Genomic DNA, 26601 nt, shown 5'->3' with positions numbered 1-26601 from the left:
TAATTAAAACAAGTCAACCATACAGTGTACTTTGTACATTGACATCTTGAACAATAAAGAACCACCTGGAGAACATGCTTAAAATAACCTTACTGAATTTACTTCTGAACATAAAAAGAGTTTGTTTACCTGACAAAAACACTGAAAAGGGAAGGAAGCAAGAAAACACTTTTTGAGGGGGAGAGGGGCACACCTGGCAATGCTCAGGGGATACTCCTGACTCTGCACTCAAGAAGTACTCCTGGCAGTGCTCGAGGGACTATATAGGATGTCAGGGATCAAATCCAGATTGCTTGTACGCAAGCACCCTACTCGCTGTTCTATCTCTCCAGCCTGAAGCAAAGAAAACTTAACACAGATTTAGTTCTTATTCCTGAGTCGGTGTGGGGGATTTAAGGGGAACATAGATGATTCACAGGTTCTAATGTTGGACATTGCTACAAACAACACTTTTCAGATGCTTTTCCTAACGTAAGTCAGGAAGTGCATACTGACTTGCAATGTAAGTCTAGCTTAGTTTTCTTGGTCAAAAGAAGTCTAGGGATTTTGTTGTTGTTATAAAATGTGTCTATTTTAAAAATGGAAAGTAGATAGAAGACACAATCAGTTGAAACTTCTAACGACCTATTTTAAATCCAGGGAGTATAGCAGTTTTAAATGCTTTTAAAACGCTTTTATAGTTTTTAAAAAGCCATGGTGCTATGCTTGCCAAGAATGCATAACCTGAATTTAAGTATGAAAATACATTAAACCAACCTAAAGCAACATTTTCCAAAATAACTGCTCAATATACTTCAAAACTGTACAAGAAAGGCTGAGAAATATCCTCATTAAAGGAAAGGAACGAGTCATGGCAACAGCTTTGTGATTGTGGATGAGATCCTAGACTAGAAGAGGGATGTTGCTGTTTCTTTGGATGGGTACCTCAATTTCTTTGATCTCTTAAATACTCAGTATTCCTTAACTTACAATAAAGATGATCTCTTACTAAGTAAGCTATAATGCTTCTCTAGTTTGGTGTGCTTTTTTTTTTTCTTTTTGGGTCACACCCGGTGATGCACAGGGGTTACTCCTGGCTCTGCACTCAGGAATTACTCCTGGTGGTGCTCGGGGGACCATATGGGATGCTGGGGATCGAACCCAGGTCGGCCTCGTGCAAGGCAAATGCCCTACCTGCTGTGCTATCGCTCCAGCCCCAAGTTTGGTGTGGTTTTGGTTTCTGTTTTGTTTTGATTTTGTTTTAGTTTAGTTTAGCTTATTTTAGTTTCCAGGGCATTTTGAAATGAGTCAGTGCCTTCATTCAGATACTTGATACACAAGTACATCCAGTTGATGCTTAAGTCTGAAATATCAGCTATTATTATAGTATACAATGAATAGAAGAAAAATCTCACTTTGTCTGTATCAGGGTTTTTAATATCAATGAGCCTAGAAAACATTTCTCCTGGTTACTGTGGAAGCCAAGAATGAGTAGTGCTTATTGGTAGTGCATTTGGAGATTACAAATGTGGATTATAAGCAGGCAAAATATATGTACTAAACCCTAAAACAAAGTTGGCCTGGGAGACTCATTAAATGTGAACCACATAATGACTGAAACTATGCAACCTCAGCATAGCCACAGTCATAGATGCAATCACATTCCAAGTATGTCCACTTTTGGCAGAACTGGCAAGCACTAATGCCAGAGAGCATTATTCTTTCTCCAAACATTAACTCTGTGTTTAAAACTCTGTTAGTGTAATCTTAAAAGCCTCTTGGCAATGGGCTTTAGCCATTAGGTGGCTAATGAAAATTTAAAAAAAAAACAAAAACAGCAGGATAAACTGAAACAAGACAGCACTTTCAATGGTACACGTAATCATTAGCATAACTAAAGATGGGAATGGGAATTTCAGATGTTCTAGAACACAGCTTCCCTGCCGCTGCACTTTAGGAGGCACTCACTTCCACCCGCAGCCTCGGGTCTATTGCTGTGGATTCCCAGGACTGCTTCCAGGCTTCCCTTGCCTACCAACCTTTCTCTCCCCCCCCCACTGCCTTACTGGCTCCCCGGACTACTCTTCAGGAACATGCAACAGCTCAACAGCTCAGCCCCACTGTCACATGTGTTCCCAGGGCTAGGCCACAGAACACATTTGCTTCTTTCTATGCAAGCATCTACCCTCTCTGGGAAGTGCATACTGCCTTACAAAATAAGCCTAGCTTAGTTTTCTTGGTCAAAGGAAGTCTAGGGATTTTGTTGTTGTTATAAAAGGTGTCTATTTTAAAAATGGGAAGTAGATAGAAGACACAATCATAGTTGAACCTTCTAACGACCTATTTTAAAACCAGGGAGTATAGCAGGAAAGGTGCTTGTCTTGCACACAGGTTACCCCAGTTCAGTACCAGGGTCCACTCATGTATAACAGACCTTTGAGGGACCCCAAGAATGATGCCTGAGCAGAGCCAGGAGTAAGCCCCGAGCACTGCCAGGCATGGCCCTCCTGCCAAAAAAAAAAGACCCACTTCAGCATTTTATCATAGTTCTATTCTATTTGTTTCCTACTGTTAAAACATTACTACTGTGTATTTATGCTTTCTATAACAATTTTTCACAAGCAACTTTCCAAGTGAATAGTCTTTTAAACAAATAGCTATTTACTATTTCATATAGTTATTGCATATTTTAATTAGCAGGTTACTTGTCGAACTTTTGGAATCACCTTTTAAAACAAAAATTTATTAAAAATTAAAATTTTTTATTAGGGAATATACTGCCACAGTGGCAGGGTGGGGTGGAGGGAGATGGGATTGGGGGGGTGGGAGGGATGCTGGGTTTATTGCTGGTGGAGAATGGGCACTGGTGAAGGGATGGGCTCTCGAACTTTGTATGAGGGAAACATGAGCACAAAAATGTATAAATCTGTAACACTGTACCCTCACGGTGATTCACTAATTAAAAAATAAATTAATTAAAAAAAATAAATAAAAGTCTCAAAAAAAAAACCCAAGAATTTATTTACTGAGAACTACACAAAAGTCACTGGCTTAAATGTTATAATATCTGAATAAGTGTTTGTTTTTTGTTTGTTTTTTATTTGTTTTTGCTTTTTGGATAACACCCAGTGATGCTCAGGGGTTACTCCTGGCTCTGCACTCAGGAATTACTCCTGGTGGTGCTCAGGAGACCATATGGGATGCTGAAAATAGAACCTGGGTTCGCCGAGTGCAAGGAAAACGCCCTACCCACTGTGCTATCGCTTCAGCCCCTGACTTTTAAAGAAATTTACTTATAAAATAGAAACATTCCAATATCCTTTTTGCATAATTTTTCTTTTTTTGGTTTCATTATAGGGCCACAGGATTACGTCTGGTTCTGAGCTCAGGGATCACTCCTGGTGAAGCTCAAGGGACCGTATGGGATACCGGGGATTGAACCCAGGTCAGCAAGTACCCTGCCTGCTGTACTATCTTCTGAGTCCCTTACAAAGTTTTTCTTAAAGTATCATTTTGTTTATCTTTCCTTGCAGGATGTGGCTTAGCATGACCACAAGAGAAAGAAATTCTGAGAATCATTAAACATTCTAGCTGAAGAACATCTCCAACCAGAAATACTAACCATACCCATTTTCTGATAAAATTGCTGCATGATGTAATGTTGAGTAGGCCCACCTGGGCATGGTGATGATTCACTGTGGTATGATGTGGGTGAAAGGCCTGGGAGACAAAAGACATCTGGAGACAGACATCTTTTAGACTCAGGAAGACATAGATATAAATCTCCTCTTGGTACAAAACTAGCTTTTCATCTTCAACATGTTACTTAAGTTTCATTGTATCTGCTTCAACATTTGTAAATAGAGTTAATGATATTCATCATGCAGGGTGGAAAATCTACATAAAAATCTATATAAGAGCCAAGCAGCACTCAATATGTTTATTTCTATAAAGAGCATGCATTCTGTTCTTAAAGGACTAACAAACTGTCTAAGTTAATATTTAAAGAGAAGTACTTGAATAGGATTTATTGCTACAAATGAATTGCAGTCCATTACTATTTCCTAATGAAGAGTCTGAATCTTGAAAAGTCCAGACTCCAGAATTCCCAAGGTCAACTACCATCACCATGTAACCTAACTCCAGTATATAGTTAAGTCAATGCTTTTCTTACTTTCTGAACATTTATGAAAATGTATCAAAGATGATATAGAGTAAATTCCTAAGCTGGAAAAGCCACGCTCAGTTCTTTCTACCTTGTCTTCTTGATTTGAGAGAGCCTGGAAACAACAGAGGACTCAAATCTGTGCACCGCAGTCGGAATGAGTTGTTCAGGTCCTGGGAAAATAGATATTTCCTCCACAGATGGGCATGGCAAAGCCGGCTCCAGCCTTACACTTTATCTCAGACTCTGCACTGCAGTCTGGCCTTTCAGTGAATTGCACCCACTAAATTAGAACAAAATTACCTGACTAATGAGGGATTCCCTGCAGAGGGCCTCCCTAAATTAAATACACAATTACCAGCAGTTAACCAGCAGTAAGTGTTCCCAGGGAGCCTAAAGTGTCCCTGGGGTTCTTATTTTTCCCAAATAAATTTAAAAGTTGCAGACAATTATGTGAAATCAACCACCCTTATCCTGTCAGTGTAATTCAGCCGTCATTAAGTAGGCATAATATTCCCTGGGAAAACACTCAGGTTTTTTGTTTGGTTTGGAGCATTAGAAGAATCTCAGAGCTGCCTCTGGGCATCCCTGTTGGGAGGAAGCACCTGAAGTGAGGAAAGCCTTTCTCTTCCGGTGCAAAGGTAAAGCCTGCCAGGAATCTGTGTGTATGTAATAAACTGCCTGTGCTACTGAAGCCAGGATTTTTTTTTTTCTTTTTGGTCCATACCCAGCGATGCTCAGGGTTACTCCTGGCTCTGCGCTCAGGAATTACTCCTGGCGGTGCTTGGGGGACTATATGGGAAACCAGGGATTGAACCCAGGTCAGCCCCGGGCAAGGCAAATGCCCTACACGCTGTACTATCACTCAAACCCCGCCAGACGAGATTTTATCAACAACATGTATCACGTTTGAAGTCAATATGCATTGAGAACTTCAGAAATTACTGCTCTTAAGAAGAAAACCCAAGTTCCTTCCTTGGACTTGGGATATAGGATCACTGTGATCCAAGCATCAGGGATCAAGAATTCGATAAGCTAGCAGCACATCCCAAAAGCACAAGCTTAATTTCTAAAGATGATTTTGGAAATTTCAAAAAATGATTTCTTGCATATTCCCTTACCCAGAAAACTCTCAATGGCAGTCATATACATGGGGCCCATCCAATACTTCACTTCATTTGGGTGTCCGTATAAACATCCCCTTACTGGTGCAGCCTTCCAGACCATCCCATTGGAAAAAGCACCAACACACTCATGTAAGTTACCTCAGGATGTCTTCTGTTTCCTATCCCTTATTTTTCTTTTTTTTTTTCTTTTTTTTTTTTTTTTTTTTGCTTTTTGGGTCACACCTGGCGATGCACAGGGGTTACTCCTGGCTCTCCACTCAGGAATGACTCCTAGCGGTGCTCAGGGGACCATATGGGATGCTGGGAATCGAACCCGGGTCGGCCGCGTGAAAGGCAAACGCCCTACCCGCTGTGCTATTGCTCCAGCCCCTTATTTTTCTTTTTCAATACCTCTCACATTAGTTTCTCATATTGTTTATTTTCTGCTTCCCCCTTCACTTTCTCACACTAATATACACTCCATAATAGAAGCAACTTTGCTTTTTTCATGGCAATAAGTCACCCAGTCCTTCCAAGTACTTGAATCACTGTTCCATTAATATTTGTCACATCAATGAATGAACTGTAGATGTTTTAGCCAAGTGCCATACATCTCCAATTGTCTTCCCAGTAAAACATAAACCCAGAGAAAGCTTCAGAGACACTCACACAGGGATAACACTAATATCTCCTTGGATGCTTTTGTTGTTAAGAAGCTAATGTATTCATGTGAACTGCCCTGAAAGTTTAATATCAACAAGTTTCTCTTCTAATCATCCAGTTTTTGTTGCTCCTTAATATACCGCTTGCTCTATGCCTCAAGTCTCAAATAGTTTTCCATGCTCACAAAAGCCTAAATCTTTTTTCTTACCATACTGATTGGAAGAGCTGGTGAAGAGAAGATAGTCAGAGGCACAGGTCTGGGATTCAATATCCAAATCTCCCAACTTCAAGATCAACCGCTTCCCCTTTGGTACTTTGATAGTCTTTTCACAAACAGTATGATTGGGGTAAGTCCCTGGATAATTCTTAGATGTCACTGTGCCACTATCCTGGTAGGTCACTATGTGCCCACAGCCATCACCTGAGAAAGAAAAAAAAAAAGGATGAAAGAAATCAGTGAAATTAATTCATTTCTTTTCTTTTTTTTACTGAATCCTTGTGAGATACAGAGTTCCACAGTTGTTCATGACTGGGTTTCAGTCATACAATGGTCCAACATCTACCCCTTCACCAGTATACATTTCCCATCACCAATGTCCTCCCTCAGTTTCCGGGTCCCCCCCCTTCATTTTAAGCATTGTGTTTTGCAACACTGTTACTGAACGGGTATCATGTATATCACATTACCTCCTTTCAGCACTCAGTTCTTATCCAGAGTGTTTAGTGTCTGTCCTAACTGCACTCCCCTAAAACTTGTGGCAAGCTTCTAATCATGGACTCCTGGACCTCTTTCTATGTCTTTCTTTGGGTATTATTTTAATACTATGTTGTTCTTTTTTATATCCTGCAAGTGAGTGTGATGAGTGAAATTAATTCTTATTGAGGATTAAGTCTAAAATCATCTCTAAAATTATGCTTTTTACCACGGTTTAAAGAGAGAATGGTTAAAAACCATGACTAAATTATTAAGCGACATCTGTTACTTCAGATGATTTTATTTCAGATTTTCTAAATGTTGATCAAAATACTTCTTATATTGAATTGACAAACTTCATTAACACATATTTAATCATATTAGCTTTTTTGTTCATCTATCTATATACCCTGGATTGGACCGATAGCACAGTGGGTAGGGTGTTTGCCTTGCATACAGCCAACCCAGGTTCAATTCCTCTGTCCCTCTCGGAGAGCCAAATAAGCTACCGAGAGTATCCTACCCGTATAGCAGAGTCTGACAAGCTACCCATGGCATATTCTATGTGCCAAAAACAGTAACAAGACTCACAACGGAGATGTTACTGGTGCCCACTCCAGCAAATAGATGAACAATAGGATGACAGTGCTACGGTGCTACAGTGCATCTGTATACCCATCCAGCACTTGCAGAGTCAGCCCATTTGCCATTTTCTGGTTGCTGTTGTTTGAGTTTTACCCTATAGTAGTCAGGTTAACTCCTGAGTCTATGCTCAGGGATCCCTCTCCTGGAGAGGCTTTGAAGACTAGATGTGGTGCTGGGGATCAAACTCAGGTTTACCAAGTGCAAGACAAGCACCTTACCTGCTGTATCATGTCTCGGGCCCCACCATTTTGAGTTACCTATTAGCTAGTCATCCCAGAAAAGCCAACGTCAAATGAATCATTTGTAATGGGGGAAAAAAAACACTTCAGAGATTTATACTGCTGGTCTAATGAGATAGTACATGCAAAAGGTAGAATCTGAGGCTTTGCTAAGAGGACTTTAAGAGCATGCCCTTCAACTGAGGACTAACAGCCATTAAACATTCATTTCTCAGTTAATGGCAGTCACAGATTTGATGGTTCCTGAGAGACTCACGACATATCATTAGAGAGCAGTCAAGAATGCACAGCACTGAAAGCGTGTCACATAGCAGAGAGGCTGCTACTGGAGACATAGAAAAGTAACAATGGCTACTTCACAGAACTCAGCACTGAATGGGAGACGGTCATGCTGAAATCGCCGTGATGCTAGGTGCTATGGAGGATTCAGGAGCTTAAACTATGTGCCAGGAAGGCAAGAGTGAATTATCAAGCCCTTACTAAAATAGAAAATCTCCTGAAGACATGTCTAAACGGGGAAATTCATGAACTGATCGACAAGTGGCTTCAATACATTCCTGTGACCATGTTAATAACACAAATGTGGGTGGACATAGGCTATTGTTTAGGCCACAAAATGCCTTTGGTGAGAATGGCTTCAGCAAGCAAAGTAAGTAAGAATTTCTGGCCCCCACTGAGGCAGGAAAACTGAAATCCTCTGGTGAAGGAACTGAGAGTATAGGCCTTTTTATTTTAAAGTCTCATGGAGAAACTTGAACTTGGGATACTAGGAATCTAAAGTCCAAGGAAGCCTTCTTCCTCCTCCAGTCTCAACCCTCGCTAGCAGAGGATTCACCTGGGTTCTTTCATTTAGTCTACTTCCTTCCTTCCATGAGACTAGCAATCAAAGGAGACTTTGTCTGTCTGTCTGTCTGTCTGCTACACACACACACACACACACACACATATACACACACACACACACACACACAGAGTGGGTTGGGGGATGAGAACTCCAGAATCTACCCCATCTCGCCTCAAATGACAGAATTAGTAGAAGGACTTGGCTATAATCCAGTAACTCCCACAAGATTCCAGTCAGGAGGTCAGATTGGGTGGGGGAGAAGCAATGAGTTAGAGAATACCAGGGGGAAAATGTAGATTAGAAAACTGAGATAAAATTATAAGGCCTAGAGATGTATGCAGAAGATGTGGAATTTACATAGTGGACAATAGGGACCCAAAGATTCTTTCAAAAAAGGAGATAGTGAAAGTAGCATTTGGATAAAGCTCAGGCATCTAGAATTCTGTGAGAACCTGAATCAGAAGGGAAATGATAAGATTAGGAACAGAAAATCTGCAGGAAATTCACAAGTAATACACTAGGGTGAGAAAAAGTAACACAGAGGAAAGAACCAAAATTAAAAAAAAAAAAAAAAGATTTTCGAGTCCAGAAATAACTCAAACACTGCCGCTAATCTAGAAGAAAGGGAAGCCCGGATTGCAAGCAGGTGTAGGGGCAAAGTTTAAGTCTGATTAAGTTTGAGGATCTATTTCTTGCTCTCCCTGGAAGTACAAACAAAATTGCTGAGAATTAAATGAAAATCATACTAGAGAGAATCAGTATGTAGGAGCACAGAGTACAACAATGTGATTTAAAATCTGAACGGCCTGCCTGCATTTAAAGACAATTACAAACACATGCAATTGACAGATTCTCTTGAAAGTGGAAAGACACGAAAACCATGCCATGAGGTATTCTTACAAGTCTAGCGGTCTGGTGACTGCCCTCCACAAGGCACAGGGCCCTCTCTCCCCACCAGGTCTTTGTCATCCATTTCCATGACTTGCCTCACCTTTGTAGGCACTGACTTGAGCATTGACACAGCAACCCAGGGAAACTAGTCTATAAATAAATTGTGCACATAATACACATGTAACTAAAACCCCTTTTTTTTAGTGGTGTTTAGGGACATGTTTAGTGGTGCCCATGGACCACTCTGGCTCATTACCTAGGGGCAACTCTCGGTGGTGCTTCAGGACTACTCCTGGCTCTGAGCTCAGTAGTCACTCCTGATAGTGCTCAGAGGACCGTAAGTGGCACATGGATTTAACTGGGGTAAACTGCATGCAAGGCCTGTCCCTTGTATTATCTCTCCAGCGACTGTTTAAGTAAGCCCTCTTAAGCCATCAAGAAATCTGGTCAAACACTTGAATGCCTCTTTTCTCAGTGCTATGAAACACTGCTTTAGTCAGATAGAAAAGAAAACCGTTTTGTTTTTTTTTTTTTAGAAAACACAACTAAACAAGCAGCAAGTATATGTGAACCAACCTACACATAATTACTGTATCCTAAATTTGATTTAAGTGACATAACAAAGGAAAATCCAAGATGTCATTTTTATTTAACCCTGCAATTATACTTTTTTCCAACTGCTTCTCACTCAGTGACAAAGGCAAAACATGAACGAGTTGAAGTCTACAATACTCCCATCAGTACTTTGTGTGGCAAATCTAGGTCTTCTTGGAAATGTTTTCCTTTTCCATTAACAGAAACTGTGAGTCATTGTTCTGCACTAGAGTCTGAATTGCTGAGCCCTAATTTATTCAAATACAGACTATCATCAAAGTTGAATTTCACTCTAGGTATGGCAGGAGACATATGTGTGCAATGGACAGCAGTAATAGACTTGCCCTACTCTTCTTACAGTTTTGATGATTTCACATAACTAGATTTAGTTACAATACTATACTAGCTACTTGAAATTTGTTAAGAAGAGTAAGTCTTAATTGTTCCCACTGCAAAAAATATATAGTAATTGTGTGAGGTAATGGGGCTGTTAGACAATGGTGGTAATATCATAAGTCATAAGTGTACCGAAGAAATGAACTGTAAACTTAAACTTTACACAAAATTCTTTGTGTTCTATTCCAATAAAGCTGGGAGGGGAAAACTGACTACAAATGTGCCAAAGGGGGAAAATGAAAAACAGCACAAACATGCTTAAGGCATCATGCCTTGCTTTAGGCACAAGCATGCAGAGCACACGCAGGAGCGCTGTTCCCACAGCCTCAGTGCTAACTGATTAAGAGGAGCTGGAGAGATTGTACAGTGGTTAGGCCCTTGCATGCGGCTGACCCAGAGTCAATCCCCAGCACTCCATATGGACTTCTGAGTGTGCCAGGAGTAATTCCTGAGTGCATCAGGAGTAAACCCTGAGCACCACCAGTGCGGCCCCAGAACTAAAAAAAATAAATAAATACAAAAACTATAAGCTCTAGTCCCCTATCTTGTATAGCAATGTCAATATCCTGGTTTACAGTTTTAAAAGATATTGTAACTGGGGGGGAAACCACATGAAGGGTATGCATCTGTCTATAATCTTTCTTAAAACAGGTCATTATCTATAATGATCTCTGAAGGAAAAGTTAAAAAAAAAAAGTTGAAACAAATCTGTCACACTGCATATATTTGACTGTCAGGCGGGGAAATGAAAAGGGCTTTTAATCCATTTCTTAATTTTTTTATATTACCTGGGGTTTGTTATCCTGTATATTTAAATTCTTTAAAAATTTAATAAAAAATTTAATAAAAAATTTAAAAACTTAAAAAAATTATATGGAAAAGATTTGCACAAAATAGCAGCCAATAAATGTTTTAAAATTTCATTTGTTGTAAAATTTCTCTATACGAACTTTGGTATTCAAGTTTCTTTTATGTTGAGTCAGAAGGAGGTCCAAAATATGCACAGAAAAGAAAAATGTATATGGACTTTCCCTAAGCCTACTCAACTGATGGTGAATCCCAGACTATAAATTAGCCAGGATTTAAAGAATTCTATTCTGTTTTTGAGCTTGTGACTGTCTTTTATCTTGTGAAAACTCCTAGATTGCTATCACACCTCCTTGCCCACATTCTTGCATCAAAAAGACTTTCATTCTAACAAAATTAACTGACTCTCTGCTGGCCCAACCCAGAGGGACAATAAACTGAAAGAACCAGGCAGGTCAGCATCTAAACTCACTCCTGCATCTCAGTAGGATGATCAATAATGTAAACAAATATTCTGGGGTTCTGATAGAAAAAAATATGCTTTAATACACTACCAACTGTGAAGTACTTGCAAAAGGTAAAACATGAATCTCATCAGATTTTAAGTTTAACTTCCAGTCAGCAGGAAATGCAGAGGGTACAGGCACAAGTTTATTGTCCTCATATAAGTCAGCGGCCAAACCCAGGCTGTAACATTTTAGGCATTGTGGACTGGTTTCTTCAACAATTATTCTACAGAGGCATAAAAAAAATACTTTTTAATTTTAATTTCATTATTCTTCTTTTTGTGGGTGAGTTTTGGGACCACATCCAGCTGCTTACTAAGAAGTCATTCCCAGCTTGGGGGGCCAAACCTAAGACTCCAGCATGCAAATCATGCACCCCAGCCCTCTGAGCTATCGTTACAGCTAAATGTGTTTATTAAAGATTAAAGAGAATTTAAAAGTCATAACAACCTAGTGAATCTCGTTGGATCCTAATTTGGAAAATCAAACTGTAGGATAACATAGCCTCAGGTAGTTTAGGTTTATTGGGTTACTCCCATTACAGTGCTCCTATTCCTCTTTGTTTATTTGTAGCTTCTTTCTTAGTGTTCTGTTGACTTGTAAACATTGTTTTTCTCTTCTCCTTTAGTCCTTTGCATAGTTTATTCAGAGCCATGTCCTTTTTGTATGGACACAGGAAGACTTAGCAAATGCTATGCTTTTGTAACCTGGGAGTCATTTGACTCTACATGATATTTTCCTCCTGGGTATCTGTTCTCTCCACCTAAGCCTCAGCTGCCCTTACTTCCTTCCTAGCACCCCCAAAGCACGGTCCCGACGAGGGATGGGACGGACCCAGGGCAAGCAGTGAGTTGTGTGCTACCCTGGCATCGAGATGGGCCTGGCCAAAGTGCCTAATGCTTAACTATAAGTTAAGAGCTTGATCATGGACAAATGTTGTCATGATCCAAACAGTGATGACTAGATTCATACCGTGCTAGGGTGAGGAATGATTAATCTGGCCTGAGTGCTGTGGTCTGAGCCTGTGGCAAGATGTTGTCAGGAGAGCTGCCTTGCAAGCCTCAATGTATCTCTTGCTATGTCCATACAAAAATAACTAGTATTAAGATGTTAATAAGTGTTTGGACTAAGCAAAGGAAAAAAACCTTAAGAGTCAGGAAGGGCTTTGGAATGCCCTGCCCTCAGGAAGGGCTTTCTTATGTTGATTTTGCTACCTGGCTGGGTGTAGCCTAGAGGGCAAGATGGGAGAGACAAGTAGGAGGAGAGACTAGAGAAGGAGAGAGGCTGGAGTTGATGGAGAGAGAGGCGGGAGCTGGGAGTGCGGGAGATGAGAAAGATGGAAGATTGAATAAACGGTAACTAATCAGCAACCAGCTTGGTCCTCGTTCTTCCTTCGCCTGTCCTTGACCACCGGCAGTCCTGATCCAGTCCACACACTGAACGCGGGTGGTGAGACAGAGCTGCCCGGAGAGCCCGCGAGTGCACATGCCCCTTCGCGTGCCTTAGTTTTTTACACCAAACAATCATTTAAGAAAGACAAACTGAAATATTAAATAATACCGGGAGGGGCCAGAGCAATAGTACAGCGGGTAGGGCGTTTCCCTTGCATGCAGCCAACCAGGGTTCAATCCCCAGAATCCCATATGGTCCCCCAAGCACCGCCAGGAGTAATTCCTGAGTACAGAGCCAGGAAAAACCCCTGAGCACTGCTGGTGTGACCCTAAAAGGAAAAAAAAAAACCCACCTAAATAATACCGGGAAGTATTATTTAATTTATTGGTTGTGATCATGAAATTAGGTTAAGTAAGAAAATGTCTGGCTTTATTGGAGGGGGATGCTACTGACATATATAGGATTGAAATAACAAGATGAAAGTCTGGGATTCATTTTAATATACTTCAGTTAAAAGGTGGGGAGAAAAGAAGCTGAGGGGAGGAAGCTGAAACGATAGTACAGCAGGTAGGGTGTTTGCCTTGCATGCGGCCAACTGTGGGTTCGATCCCCAGCATCCCATATAGTTCCCCGAGCACTGCTGCAGTAATTTCTGAGTGCACAGCCAGAAGTAACCCCTGAGCATCTCCTAGTGTAACTCAAAAAGCCAAAAAAAAAAAAAAAAAAGAGGCTGAGGGGAGTAAATGGGAAACGCTGATGGCTGCTATAGCTGGGCGAGGAAGATTTACCAGGTCAGAAAAAAAGAAAAATATCAATCAGTGGGGTGGGGCTGTTCGGTCATACTCAGCAGAGCTCAGGGCTTACTCCAGGTTCTGTGCTCAGAGGTCATTTCTGATAACTACACAGTGCCAGGAATCAAAGAGAGATCAGCCACATGTGAGAATAAGTAAGTGCCTTACCGCTGTATTAACCTTCTGTCCCCAAATAAATTTTTGTGTGGCCTTGTTTTTGAATCACACCAGACAGTGCTCAGGACATGCTCTTGGCTCTGTGCTCTGGCATCACACCTGGCAGGGTTTGGAGGACCATATAGGATGCCAGGGATTGACCTGGGTTTCCTACATACAAGGCAAGCCCCTATTCTACCCGCTTACGATGGCTCTGGCTCTGCAAAAGTCAATCTTTAAAGATAAAAAAACAAATGCAACCTTGGCTTATGATTAAGCCCCATACCCTGGTAGGAGTCCTGGGGGCCAGAGAGCCCAATGTAATGCAATAGTTCGCAGTTACAGCAAGATTAAGCCACCACCCACCTAACATCAAAGGGGGGACCTGAAAAGGGGAGGGAGGCTTAGTATTTCCCCCTTTTTGTCTCCTCTTCAAAACCGGCTACACAAAATGTTTATCTTTTTCTTCCTTTGAACTGTAGTTTAATTATAAAGAACATGATGAGCAAACCATGCATCATTTCCTTCTCTCTTTAGACTGAAAGCTCCTCTCCAGCATAGACTATTTAAAGAGCAGTCCCACGAGGGGATTAAAATCTGGTGTAACACTGGAGCCACAGCTGATTTGTGAGATGAACTTACTGCTTCCTTAAAACAAGTTAAGAATGGAAACCAAACTGGTGGAAGTTTACATTTTGGAAAAACCTACAAATGTTCATTAACACTGATTCAGGGCCAGAGAGAGAATACAGCAGGTAGGGCCTTGCCTTGCATACTGTCAACCCAGGCGGGATCCCCAGTACCCTCTGTGGTCCCCTGAGCCTGCCAAGAGTGATTCCTGCATGCGAAAGTAGGAGTAAGCCCTGAGCATTGCCAGGTATTCCATACCCAGCACCAACAGGAGTGATTCCTAAGCACAAAGTCAGGAGTAAGCAGTGAGCACTGCCAGATGTGGCCCCAAAATAAACAAACAAAAATAGTAGAATGTGGTTAAAAGGTAAAGTTAAACGTGCTTTTTAAGGCTTTTAAGTTCTTGGGCAGGGGAGGGAGTTCTCCCCAGCCTAGTGGAACCATGGCCAATGTCACTGGGAGAGAGGGGGCTTGAAGTGCCAGAATTAAGCTTGGAGACTAGCTTGGATGCTTTACCTGTCCTTTGAACTATTTATTTGGTCCCGAGATGATTTTAATTTTAAAACAATATCAAGTGTATATACAAAGAAAAATGCTTAAAATGTTTATATGATATAGGAGTATAAGCACTTAAGCATTTTCACTTTCAAGACCTTTCAAAACTTTCTATAATATAAATATATAAAATCAGAAAAAGTATATAGCAAAAATATCAAACTCACCTACTATTCTTTCTAATATATAAAGTAACTTTCACCATTAGTTACATGATATGGACTAGAAGACTTTTCTAAAAACCAATATGCTCAAACTGTCATTGAAAACTTAATCAACCAATAGCTAAGAACTTATTTCAATATTTTTCCTACTTCAAAAAACTCACATCAAAGAGATGGAGGGAGATGCTAACAAGTAATGTCTGAGAGAAACGTTTCGGTCCAAAAAGAAGAGGGGGGGTGGCTCAGTATCTGTTCTCTGAAATGAACCGCTATATCTTTACCCTTCATCAGCCTTCAACATCAGTTGTTTCAGAAGTATAGTTTTACAAGGACTGCTCTAAACAAACTGAAAACAACCCCTATATGCTGGTCTGCGTGAACCAGTAGCTTATTTAGTCTACTCTAATTTGAGCTACTCAGAAAGGAAAACAATAGCTTCCTTAAAGACTACTTCCCTCTGATAAGAAATCATAGTCTCTTACAGTAGAGCAAAATAACGATACACAGCTGTGTAAGTTCTGCAATACTAGACAGCATGATTAGGGCTTGAGAAGCTTTCAACTGAATTGCCCTTGTTGGAAAACTGTTTAAAGTGAAATAAACAGTGCAAAAATACCTTTGAGATTAATCATTAGCTCGTTCCTGGAATAAGACAGCAGTCTTCAAACTCTCACCCCCTTCTCTGTTGTTGCAACGACTGTGGTGAGTGGGGGATCAGATGCATGTCTGTGGAGTTCACCAGGCGGTACACATCTGACTGTGGTGCTTGCACACTTGGCTGTGTGCTCACACATGTGCTTGCCAGGGGTCACCCTCCCTTCAGCTCTGTGTGTGCATATTCTGGCAGTAATGCTCACGCGGAAGGCTGTGGAGCTCACACGATGTGCTCACCAGAAATCCCTAATGCCACTCCAATGTTCACACATCTTTTTTGTTCGTTTAGTTGTAATGTTCACAGTAGATCATATTCCTTTCATACACTTGATGGTAGGGTGGTCAGAAATTGCTTGGGGTGCAAGGAATGATAGACAGCAAAGCTGTCAGGCATAAAGAGCAGAGTCCTGGGAAGCATACTACTGCATGTGGTAGCTCTGGGGTTGAACCTGCAGTCTCACGCTCACAAAGTAGGACTCTGAGCTACTGGCTTTCACTTTCTTCTCCTTTCAGCCCCTTTTTAATGATCCACAGAACACAGCATTTCATTACAACATTTACATAAATAACAAGCAAGCGTCTAAATGTATTATGTATAGTATACTACTGTGTATTCTAGTTTATTCCACCTATCATTATTGATTAATTTTGAGGTGATGTGCGAGGGATCAATATACTCAAGGTATGCACTCCACCACTGAACCATGATCTCTGACTTCTCCTTCTCTTTCTTTTTTTTAAAATTAAAGTCAAGCTGGCTGTGCCAATTTAATCGATTTGATGGCCAACTAACGGTCACAATTTGCAATTGGGAAACAGTACCCGACAATATCCTGAATGAGACTATTTCCAGAAACACAATTTAATGAGAGTTGTACCCATGCTTTTCTAATTTTCAAGTAATTGCAGGTCTGAACACATGCACCATCATCTCTGCGGGGGTGTGAGAAAATGTCTTCCCAAGTCTCAGTTCAAGTGAGTTCCCGATGACTACAATCTCTTCAACCACAGATGACTACAATCTCTTCAACCACAAATAGGAGCTTGCAATTATCAGAGCTCTTTGTCTAATGGTAAGATGAGCAGATTTCTCAAGGTGTTACTAATTTCACTGTCAGCCACTGTCTCATAAATTTTGCTCTTCTCCCAGTGCGCTTACCCTCTGACACTGTGATGCCTGGAAAGGAATGCAGAAACAAGGGCGGGAGGGCTTAGGTGGTGGAATGATGTTAGAGTGAACTAATGAAGACGAAACTTTGCCTCCGTGTATTAAAACACCTGAAAGTAACAGAAAAGGAAACAGAAAAAGGAAAGGCTTACTATTAAAAGTCTCTTCAAGTAAACATTACATGTTTCCTATTGGCTAAAAGAATCACTTAAACCCTTTTGAGGGCATGAAAATGAGATCAATCGTTTCAAGAGGTCCCCTCTATGGCTCCCTGAGTAATGTGACACATCCATATCACTATGCGAAGACATCAACAATATAGATGCAGGCATGTTGAAAAACATCAGTTATTTCCTATGGGGGAGAAAAGAAAATCTCAATATCTAGTTCAATGATGTTCTTCAATCTGCTGCAAGTAATAACTACTGCAACTGAAAAAAAGAGGAGTAAGTGGTCAGAACAATAGGACAGCAGGTAGAGCATCTGCCTTGCATGTGCTCAACTTGGGTTGGATCCCTGGCACTTCATATGGGTTCTCAAAACCGCACCAAGAATGATTTCTGAGGGCAGCAGGGAGAAAATCCTGAGCACTGCTGGGTGTGCCCTCCCTCCAAACAAAATTTTTTTTAAGGGATGAGCAAGCACCATGGCTCCCCTCCTCGATGTCACCTGTGTGAGCACTACAATTAAGAGGGTGACCCTGGTGAGCCAGCAATTTCATGTAGGACCCCAGACAAGCACCACAATCAAAATGTGTGAGGAACACAAACAAGCCTGCATGTGACGGCCAGTCACTGCCAGGCCACAGAACGGAGGGAATGGGGTGTTAAAACACTGAAGTATCATAAATATTATCAAGTGAGCAGGACCCAAAGTGAGCACTGCGGACTGCTAAATCCTGAAATATGTAGAGGTAAGTTCTCATCTCCAAGCCAGTTGTAAGGCAGTTACAAGGTAAAGAAATGTTTGCAGGAGCTCTCACCACATCTCATAGCCCTTGTCTTGCTCAGGAAAACTCTCAACAGAGGACACAGCTGGCAATATTCCAGTGAACTCTTTCCTTAGTGGGCATATCCTAGGGGTGTATCCTGGGTCACACTAGCCAACTCCTAAGATTGGCTCTCAGTAATGGCACACAGAGAGACATTCTCTCACAGGCCTTCTAGGATTCCAGGCAACATGTGAAGAAATAGAATTTGGCCTGTAAAGGTCTCAAAATGATTCTACAATTGTACTATGTCATGCTTGTTCAAAAGCAAATTTCATGCCTGAAATAAAATGAAATTTATGCAGGCACACAAGTCTATTTCCACTACTGTAATTAAGTTATTAGTGTTTTCCTGAGGGCAACCAGGAGAAAGTTACCATATATAATAGTATGAAAAACATTTATCTAAATACTGAGCAAAGTTTAAGTCTCTGGCTCTCAACAAGACATATTTTATTGTATAGATTAACAGACAAAGCAGAAATAGCAGTACTTAAGGTATTTGTGACAATATGACTTCACACAGTGCTAACATCACATGTCTCTAAAAAAGCCTACAAAGATTGCCTCCAAATGATCACCCTCATGCCCTCAATGATCTCAGCAGGCCACTGAGTTGAGATTCAAAATGGTTATTCTTATTTATTCTTAAAGTCACCAGCACTCGTGGCTGGAGCAATAGCACAGCAGGGAGGGTGTTTGCCTTGCACATGGCTGACCCAAGTTTGATTCCCAGCATCCCATATGGTCCCCTGAGCACTGCCAGGAGTAATTCCTGAGTGCAAAGCCAGGAGTAACCCCTGATCGCTGGGTATGACCTAAGAATAAGAAGAAAAAAAAAAAAAGATCCCAGCACTCACATAACTCATGGCAGTTTTCATGGTACATAGCCTGTTTGTAAAGGAGCCTCACAGATGCCCAATCCTCTTCTGAGTTGAATTTACTTTTGTTCTTGAATACACAACATGTTTTCTGAGACATCCAATAGTCATGTATGCAGCTTGTTTCAAACAACAAAATAATTATTACTCTCACCACATTTTCTAAAAACTTAGCCAGCATTCCTGTGCTGACTCAGGAAATAGTTATCTGAAGCTCATTATCTGCCAGGCACCCAACCAGATGCTGACGAACCAGATGCTGACTCTGAATTAAAAGGTTCTAGTTCATCTTTGTTATCATGGATCTTGAACTCCACCTTTCTTCTTCTCAACCCATTCTCCTCCCTCCCCACCTCCCTGCCAAAAATAAAAACAAAAACGAACAAACAAAAAAAAACAAACAAAAAAGTCATCCCCTTCAATTCACATTAAAAGACAAGTTTGGCAACTCGTTCTGGATTAAGTATACTAGGGCTGACAGAATTTGTTTTCCACATCTAGTTAGAAATCAGATGTATATTTCCCTCATTAAGTCTTCCTACTCCCTCACCCTCAAGGCAAGTAACTTGTTTATATAAAAAGCAGAAAACAAACATCTAGAAGATGACATCATGAATCTTAGGTTGCAAAAAAAAAAAAAAATTAAAAAACAGCTAAATTTTGGGGCTGGAGCAATAGCACAGAGGGTAGGGTGTCTGCCTTGCACTCGGCCTACCCCGGTTCGAATCCCAGCATCCCATATGGTCCCCTGAGCACTGCCAGGGGTAATTCCTGAGTGCAGAACCAGGAATAAGCCCTGTGCATTGCCGGGTGTGACCCAAAAAGCAAAAAAAAAGCAAAAAAAAAAAAAAACCAGCTAAATTTCTTTATCACTATATAACTGTATCACTGTTATACTGTTGTTCACTGATTTGCTAGAGTGGGTGCCAGTAAGATCTCCATTTGTCCCTGTCACATGATAGTATAGCCCGATGGTATATTGGGGGCTCATTCAGGTTCAGGGAAATGAGCACTGTAATTGTTACTGTTTTTGGCATATAGACTATGGCACGGGTAGCTTGCCAGGCTCTGCTATGCAGGCTGGATACTCTTGGTAGCTTGCCGGGCTCTCCAAGGAGGACAAAGGCTTTTGGGGAGGCCTCTAAATTTCTTCATAGTCTAATGAAAATATATATGAAAGTTTAGCAGTATTTTTCTTTTTGTCCTAAATGTCAGATTTCTAATATATCAGAATAAATTTCTCTATTTTAAACCAGCATTTTCAGACTGTTTTCCATCAACAATTGGGTCAGACATGTAATCTTTTTTTTTGGGGGGGTCACACCCGGCAATGCACAGGGGTTACTCCTGGATCTGCACTCAGGAATTACCCCGGCAGTGATTGGGGGACCATATGGGATGCTGGGAATTGAACCCGGGTCGGCCGCGTGCAAGGCAAACGCCCTACCCACTGCGCTATCCCTCCAGCCCCCCAGACATATAATCTTATTCCTTTACCTTGCACAAGTTGGAATATTCATATAGAATTAGCATTGTCTCTACCAAGAGGGCAGGGACTGTGTTTTCACTGCGCCCCCCGCCCCCCATCTTCACCGAGCTCTCCTCTCCTCCTCTTTCTCAATTTAGTACCTCTGAAGCACTGGCCACTGATCAAAGCACAAAACTACTCATGGGCCTTAACTGGTGGTAAGTTAGGAAGGGAATTAAATAAGAGCATAAATTATAAACTTTGTTGGAAGATGGTAGCGAGAAGAGAAACAATGTAGAGTTCTGGGGGGCTGTGAGAGAGTAAGGGAGGTGGGACAGTCCTCATTTGGACAAAGACTGACCGACCACTTACTCATGAGAATATCTGGGTAAGATTGGTTCAGGTAGAGGAAACAGTCATGCGAATGCTCTTTGTGGTAGAAAGCTGACTGATACCACTGAGAAATAGCAACAAGTTGGTATAGCTGGTTGTAAGAGGAAGCGTGATGCAGAACAGTAAAACTGGAACAGTACTGTAAAATAAACAGCAATGGAATGGAAAATACTTGGCATTCATTGAGTTCTCACTCTGTGCTAAATGCAGTTCCAGACAGGTTATGTGTATTATCTCCTTAAAAATATAATTCCAGGGTTTCAGGGTTAGTTCAAAGGGCTGGGACACATGCACTGCACACATGAGCCCTGGTTGCTAAATCCTGCATACCCAGAAGTGCCCACAGGAACCCCTAAGCACTGGGGCTGGAAGCAGCTCTGAGCATCACCACGCATGACTCCAAACGGAAAGCCAGAAGCTCTTTGAATAAAGTGGTTCTTCCCAATACCCCATTCCATCTTAATAACTTTAAAAAGCTACTATTAATTTAACTTCCATGTACCTTAAAAATAAGACTTCTTATAAATGTTGAATGTTTGGTTTCAAAACATGGGTTCAATCTGTTAAGCTATCTCTGCTTCTCATAAATTGTTGTTTAGTAAGATTTTCAAGTTTGCTCCAGTAGCACATTAAAGGGTTTAATTTATGAGATGGAATGTTGGTAGATTTTGCGACACTCCTTAGAGCTCAGATTCTGCTCAACAACAGCCTTTGATTTGCTCAAAACTCCTTTGGCATAGCCTTTCTGAGTGTTTTTGAGTGCACAAATTAAGTCGATGAGGGACTGGAACAATAGCACAGTAGGTTAGGCACTTGCTTTGCACATGGTATAACTGAGTTTGATCCCTGGCATCCCATATGGTCCCCTGAGCAATGCCAGTCATTATTCCTAAGTGCAGAGCTACAAGCAACCCCTGAGCATTGCAGAGTGTGGCCCAAAAACAAACAAATTAAGTCTACAAGACTATAAATAAATCAGCACCTACTGTTCTACTTGCTGTACTCTTTCTTCTGCTGTACTTACTAAATAAAATTGGTGGGAATCCCTGCTACACCTTTACAAAGGACTTTGGTAAACAGTTTTATTAGTCTCCATTCACTAGGAAATAATTAGAAAATGTCTCCTACATACACAAATATTGTTCAGCTCATATCAGAAATATTTATTAAGCATATTTGCCACTTATTGCACTCATAAGGACTAGTCCAGTTGCTACCCTGGGGAAGTTGGAGTCAGGACTGGCCCTGTCACAGGTAAGACTGAGATGACAAAGAAACCACTTTCTGGTGGTTGTTCTGGTACACTTGCACTTATTTTTTTCAAAAGATTTTTTCAAAATCTTAGGTATAAGGTATCAGCTGGACCTATGTCTAACAAAATAAAGGAGTGATGACTTAGGAACCAACTTTCCAATAGTAACAGGTTAGAATTGGACAAAGTTTTTATAGCATGTTTTAAGTAACCAATTCTGTACAGATAAGTTTTCTCAGGGTCAACTGCTTATTTTCACTCTTCACTGACAGCTGAATTATAAGTAGGAAATCTTAATGCCAGTTGCCAGCAAATTGGAAGAAAAAAAGAGTAATTTTTAGTTAAAACAAAATTATCACATGAATTAAGGGTATTTTAGCCTATACAAAATTTATATTCATGGGGGATTGGAGCGATAGCACAGCGCTTAGGGCATTTGCCTTGCATGTGGCCGACCTGGGTTCAATTCCCAACATCCCATATGGTCCCCTCAGCACTGCCAGGAGTGATTCCTGAGTGCAAAGCCAGGAATAACTCCTGAGTATCGCCAGGTGTGACCCAAAGAGCAAACAAACAAACAAACAAAAATTTATAATCATGGCAATGATAGGACTAAATTCAAGCCAACTGAATAACCACTTAATCAACACAAATGATCAACTTACATATGATCTTATATAAGATCAAAAATCATATGAAATAATCTAATTAAATACCTAACTTTAGTAAGGTAAATCCAGAAGATTATAAATGAAAGTAGAAATGAGGCCAAACATCACTCATAAAGTAATAGTTTTGGCAGGTGATGAACTAGATGTGGACACTTAGTACACAAACTAAGCAAAAGCACTACACAGGCAAGCAAACAGCCTTACAAAAGAACCAGTATAACTTCAAGTGATATCAGATTCTGACATAAGGTTGAACAGAGATAGTACAGAGATTTAGGCTCAGGCCTGCATGTTACAGACTCTGGTTCCATCCAGAGTACCACCACATGGTTTCCCAAGTATCACGCTGGGTATGTAGCACAAAAGATGCTCAAGCACCAATGGGTGCAGTCCTGAAGACCTGGAGCACCACAGAATAGGCTGGGTATCCCTGGCATGCACTGAAGGACCCAAGCAACACATTCTTCAACTGGCTTGAAAGGTACATCCTCCCCCTAAAAAGGGTTTGAACAGTTTTGTTGTCTATTCTAACACATTCGGATTAGGTGATCACATGTTTCCTGAAATATACACAATGAATAGAAGCCTAACATTAAATTGTCTGACTCAGATGGCAGCACTTTATCAAACCCTAAGACTGTAAACTGTTTCCATCTCAAAGCTAACTCGAATCTGAGTTACCTGGGAAAACTTTTTTTTTTTTTTTTTTTTGCTTTTTGGGTCATACCCAGTGATGCTCAGGAGTTACTCCTGGCTCTGCACTCAGGAATTTACTCCTGACAGTGCTGGGGTGACCATATGGAATGCTGGGGATTGAACCCAGGTATGCCACATGCAAGGCAAACACCCTACCCACTGTGCTATCGCTCCAGCCCCCTGGGAGAACTTAAGAGTGCAAATTCCTGGGATAAGAGAGATAGTACAGGCCGGAGGGTAAGGTGCTTGCCTTGCACACAACCAATCTGAGTGTGATGTCTAGTACACCATATGGTTCCCCAAGCCCCAGCAGCAATAATCCCTAAGTATAGAACCAGGAGAAGGCCTGAGCACTACAGGTGTATCCTCTCCCCTTCTGTCAAATTTCTAGGTCCCATCCATTGGAAATTCTGATTCCTAGTGCAGGGCTGGGCTTTTACAGAATTTTCAGAGATAAAGATGATCAGGCAGTTGCTGAGCCAAGAAACATCAGACTAGGCTGACTCCAAAAATAATCAAGGCAAAATGGAATAAATGGTATCTTCTTCCCCCAAAGAGACGGTAGCACTGTAGCACTGTTGTCCCAGTTCATCGATTTGCTCGAGCAGGCACCAGTAACGTCTCCATTGTGAGACTTGTTACTGTTTTTGGCATATCGAATACGCCATGGGTAGCTTGCCAGGCTCTGCCATGCGGGCGGGATACTCTCGGTAGCTTGCCGGGCTCTCCGAGAGGGACGAAAGAACCGAACCCAGTTCGGTCATTGCAAGGCAAATGACCTACCCACTGTACTATTGCTCCAGCCCTTAAATTTATCTTTAAACAAGGGGTGCATTAATATTACTTGGGATCACCACCCAAAGACATGGCAAATAGCATAATAAGACCTAATATGTACGTGCATATCTTTTAAAAGCTGAAAAAGAATAGCCATCAAAGGTTAACTGGCAAAATCAAGATGTGAAAACTATTTCAAAACTTACTGATTATGCCATTTTTTGCTCAACAGGTATCAGCACTGGTGGTATTCCTATCTTTTCAGCAAATGTCCCAAATCTAAGTATTACTTTCTGTGTAATTAATGCAATATACGATCATTATAAAACCTCTGTTTGCTCTTTTCCTGCCAGAACTCTGTTTGAGGGTTCACTGGGCCACAGCCTATGATGCTGGGGAGGTAGGTGTGTGTGGAAGGGGTGGGGGGAGGGTTGGGGAATGCTATGCTGGGGTGAGGGGCAGTTTATGCCAGATATGAAACCTGGCCCTTACATATTTGTAAGGCATGTGGTCTACCACTTGAGACACATTCCCAGCCCTTACTGGTTTAATAGGCAAATTTATAGAATGTTTCACAGCATACTATATAAAACAACCCTCTCCATCAGTCAACTGAAATAAACTTTAAACTTCACTAAGATCTAAGCAATCATGGTTTCTTACAAAACTATTCTAGGAAACCACCCAATTATCAACCCGATGGCCATTTTAAAGTTCATTTGGAAATATGGACCAGATTAAATCAGTGCAAGGCCACACTACTGGCCCAGTTACCGATGTACAATATTAACAGACCATCTCCCAACAGAGAGTTACTTTTTCTTGTTTAATGCTTAAAACCCACAGGATCTAAATCTTGTTGGATGAAAAGGTACATTTTGTTACTTCATGTTGTGCCTATATATGCTCTGTTACACTGTGGAGGCATTTTGTCTAAACTGCAGGAATTGCAGCCAACACCATGGACATCAATATCTTCATGTGAAACTGGGTGCATGGTTCAGCGACAGAAACTTGGTTTAGTTTAGTTTTGATACTTTCTGATTAGAGCACATAGAATGGGAGAGAGAGCTGTCAAAATATTCACTACCATTAAGTGACCAAAGGGAAGGGAAGGGAGGGAGGGAGGGAGAGAGAGAGAGAGAGAGAGAGAGAGAGAGAGAGAGAGAGAGAGAGAGAGAGAGAGAGAGAGAGAGAGAGAGAGAGAGAACATGAATCAGTACAGATTGTCCAAGGATGTTGAAGGTCAGCTTGGTTGTGGGTTAACCAAGTCCAACTCCAAGCCAAGAAAAGACCAGCGTGGTGGGGAGTCAGTCGGTCACTCGGATCGGACGCTCGGGAAAATGATTCCAACCTGGGGCGCCAGCAACACCCTCGCGGGAAGCGCCCGGCTCCGCCAGCGCCGCGCACGCCGTGATTCCAGCCCAGCCGCGGCGGGAGCCGGGGAGAGCGGCGGGCCGGGCCGGGCCACCGCAGGTCCCAGGGAGGCAGGAGAGAAGCGCGGCCGCCCCCGACACCTCCGGGCCGTGTCACCTGCCCCGGGGGGCCGGCGCCGTCGGGCAGTGTAGGTAGCCCAGCGAGGTGGGCTGCGGGACGGCTCGTAGAGAAAGTGGGGGCGGCGCCGAGCAGCTCCCCGGGTCCGCTGGGGGGAGATCGAAGGAGTTCGGGGGCGTCGGGAAGGCGGGAACGAACTTCGGACCCGACCCGCGGTGAGCAGCCCGGGTCAGGGCTCGGCGCCGCCCCCCGCCCCCACCCCCCCGCCGCCCGCGTTCGGCCGCCCCCCAGGCCCGGCGCGCCGCCCGCCGCCCGCGTCGCACTCACCCGGCTCCTGTGCCCGCAGCTGCAGCGGGGCGGAGACCGCGAGCAGCAGCGCCAGGAGGCCGCGCCGGGCAGCCCCGTCCGGAGCGTTTCCACGGCGGGCGCGGGCCACCATGGCCCCTCCCGGCGCCAGCTTGGCAGGCTCGGCCTCCCGCTCCGCCCGCTCCGCGCCGCCGCTGCCCGGCCCGGGCACAACCTACGCGGCGGAGCGCGGCGACGGGACTGGGCGCGCCGCGGCCGGGCACCGAATCCCATTGGGGCGGCCCCGGGCCCAGCCCGGCGGGGGCGTCTCCCGCCCCGCCCCGCCCGGCCCCGCGCGCGGCCCCCAGAGGAGGAAGTGGCGCTCCCGGGCCGCCGCGGGCCGCCGGGCTGCGGGCGGACCCCGAGGGTCCCCTCGAGGCACCGGGCTCCCCCGGCTCGCTCTTCTTTCCCTGCCTCCTGTCCCCGTGCCCTTGAACGTCGGACCTTTGGGGACACTTGGCCTTGGGCCTTTCCCCTGAGTGACCCCCAGGTCCAGAATCTCTCTAGGATCTTCCCTGGAGAGCTCGAGCACAGCACCGGGTGGGTGCCCGGGAGAGATGGTTCACCTGTCACGGGTGGGCACGTCAGAGACCGTAG

General features: G+C 42.7%; 1 protein-coding gene across 2 annotated transcripts in view; it reads right to left on the bottom strand.

Annotated features, from left to right (window-relative positions):
- The window catches only part of DCBLD1 (discoidin, CUB and LCCL domain containing 1), a 71759-nt gene extending 45563 nt beyond the window's left edge, over positions 1 to 26196 (bottom strand). For both annotated transcript variants that reach the window (XM_055135524.1, XM_055135525.1), the window contains exons 1-2: positions 25987 to 26196; positions 6122 to 6334 (exon numbers count right to left, since the gene is read on the bottom strand). In XM_055135524.1, coding sequence (XP_054991499.1) covers positions 6122 to 6334; positions 25987 to 26098 — 325 coding nt within the window. In that variant the 5' untranslated portion in view covers positions 26099 to 26196. The remainder of the gene's footprint in view (positions 1 to 6121; positions 6335 to 25986) is intronic.
- Between the last annotated feature and the right edge of the window lie 405 nt (positions 26197 to 26601).

Source organism: Sorex araneus, chromosome 4, assembly GCF_027595985.1.
Source record: "Sorex araneus isolate mSorAra2 chromosome 4, mSorAra2.pri, whole genome shotgun sequence".
Classification (NCBI taxonomy): domain Eukaryota; kingdom Metazoa; phylum Chordata; class Mammalia; order Eulipotyphla; family Soricidae; genus Sorex; species Sorex araneus.
Note: the sequence above shows the minus strand (reverse complement) of the source record. Positions and strands in the feature narration are given on the sequence as shown.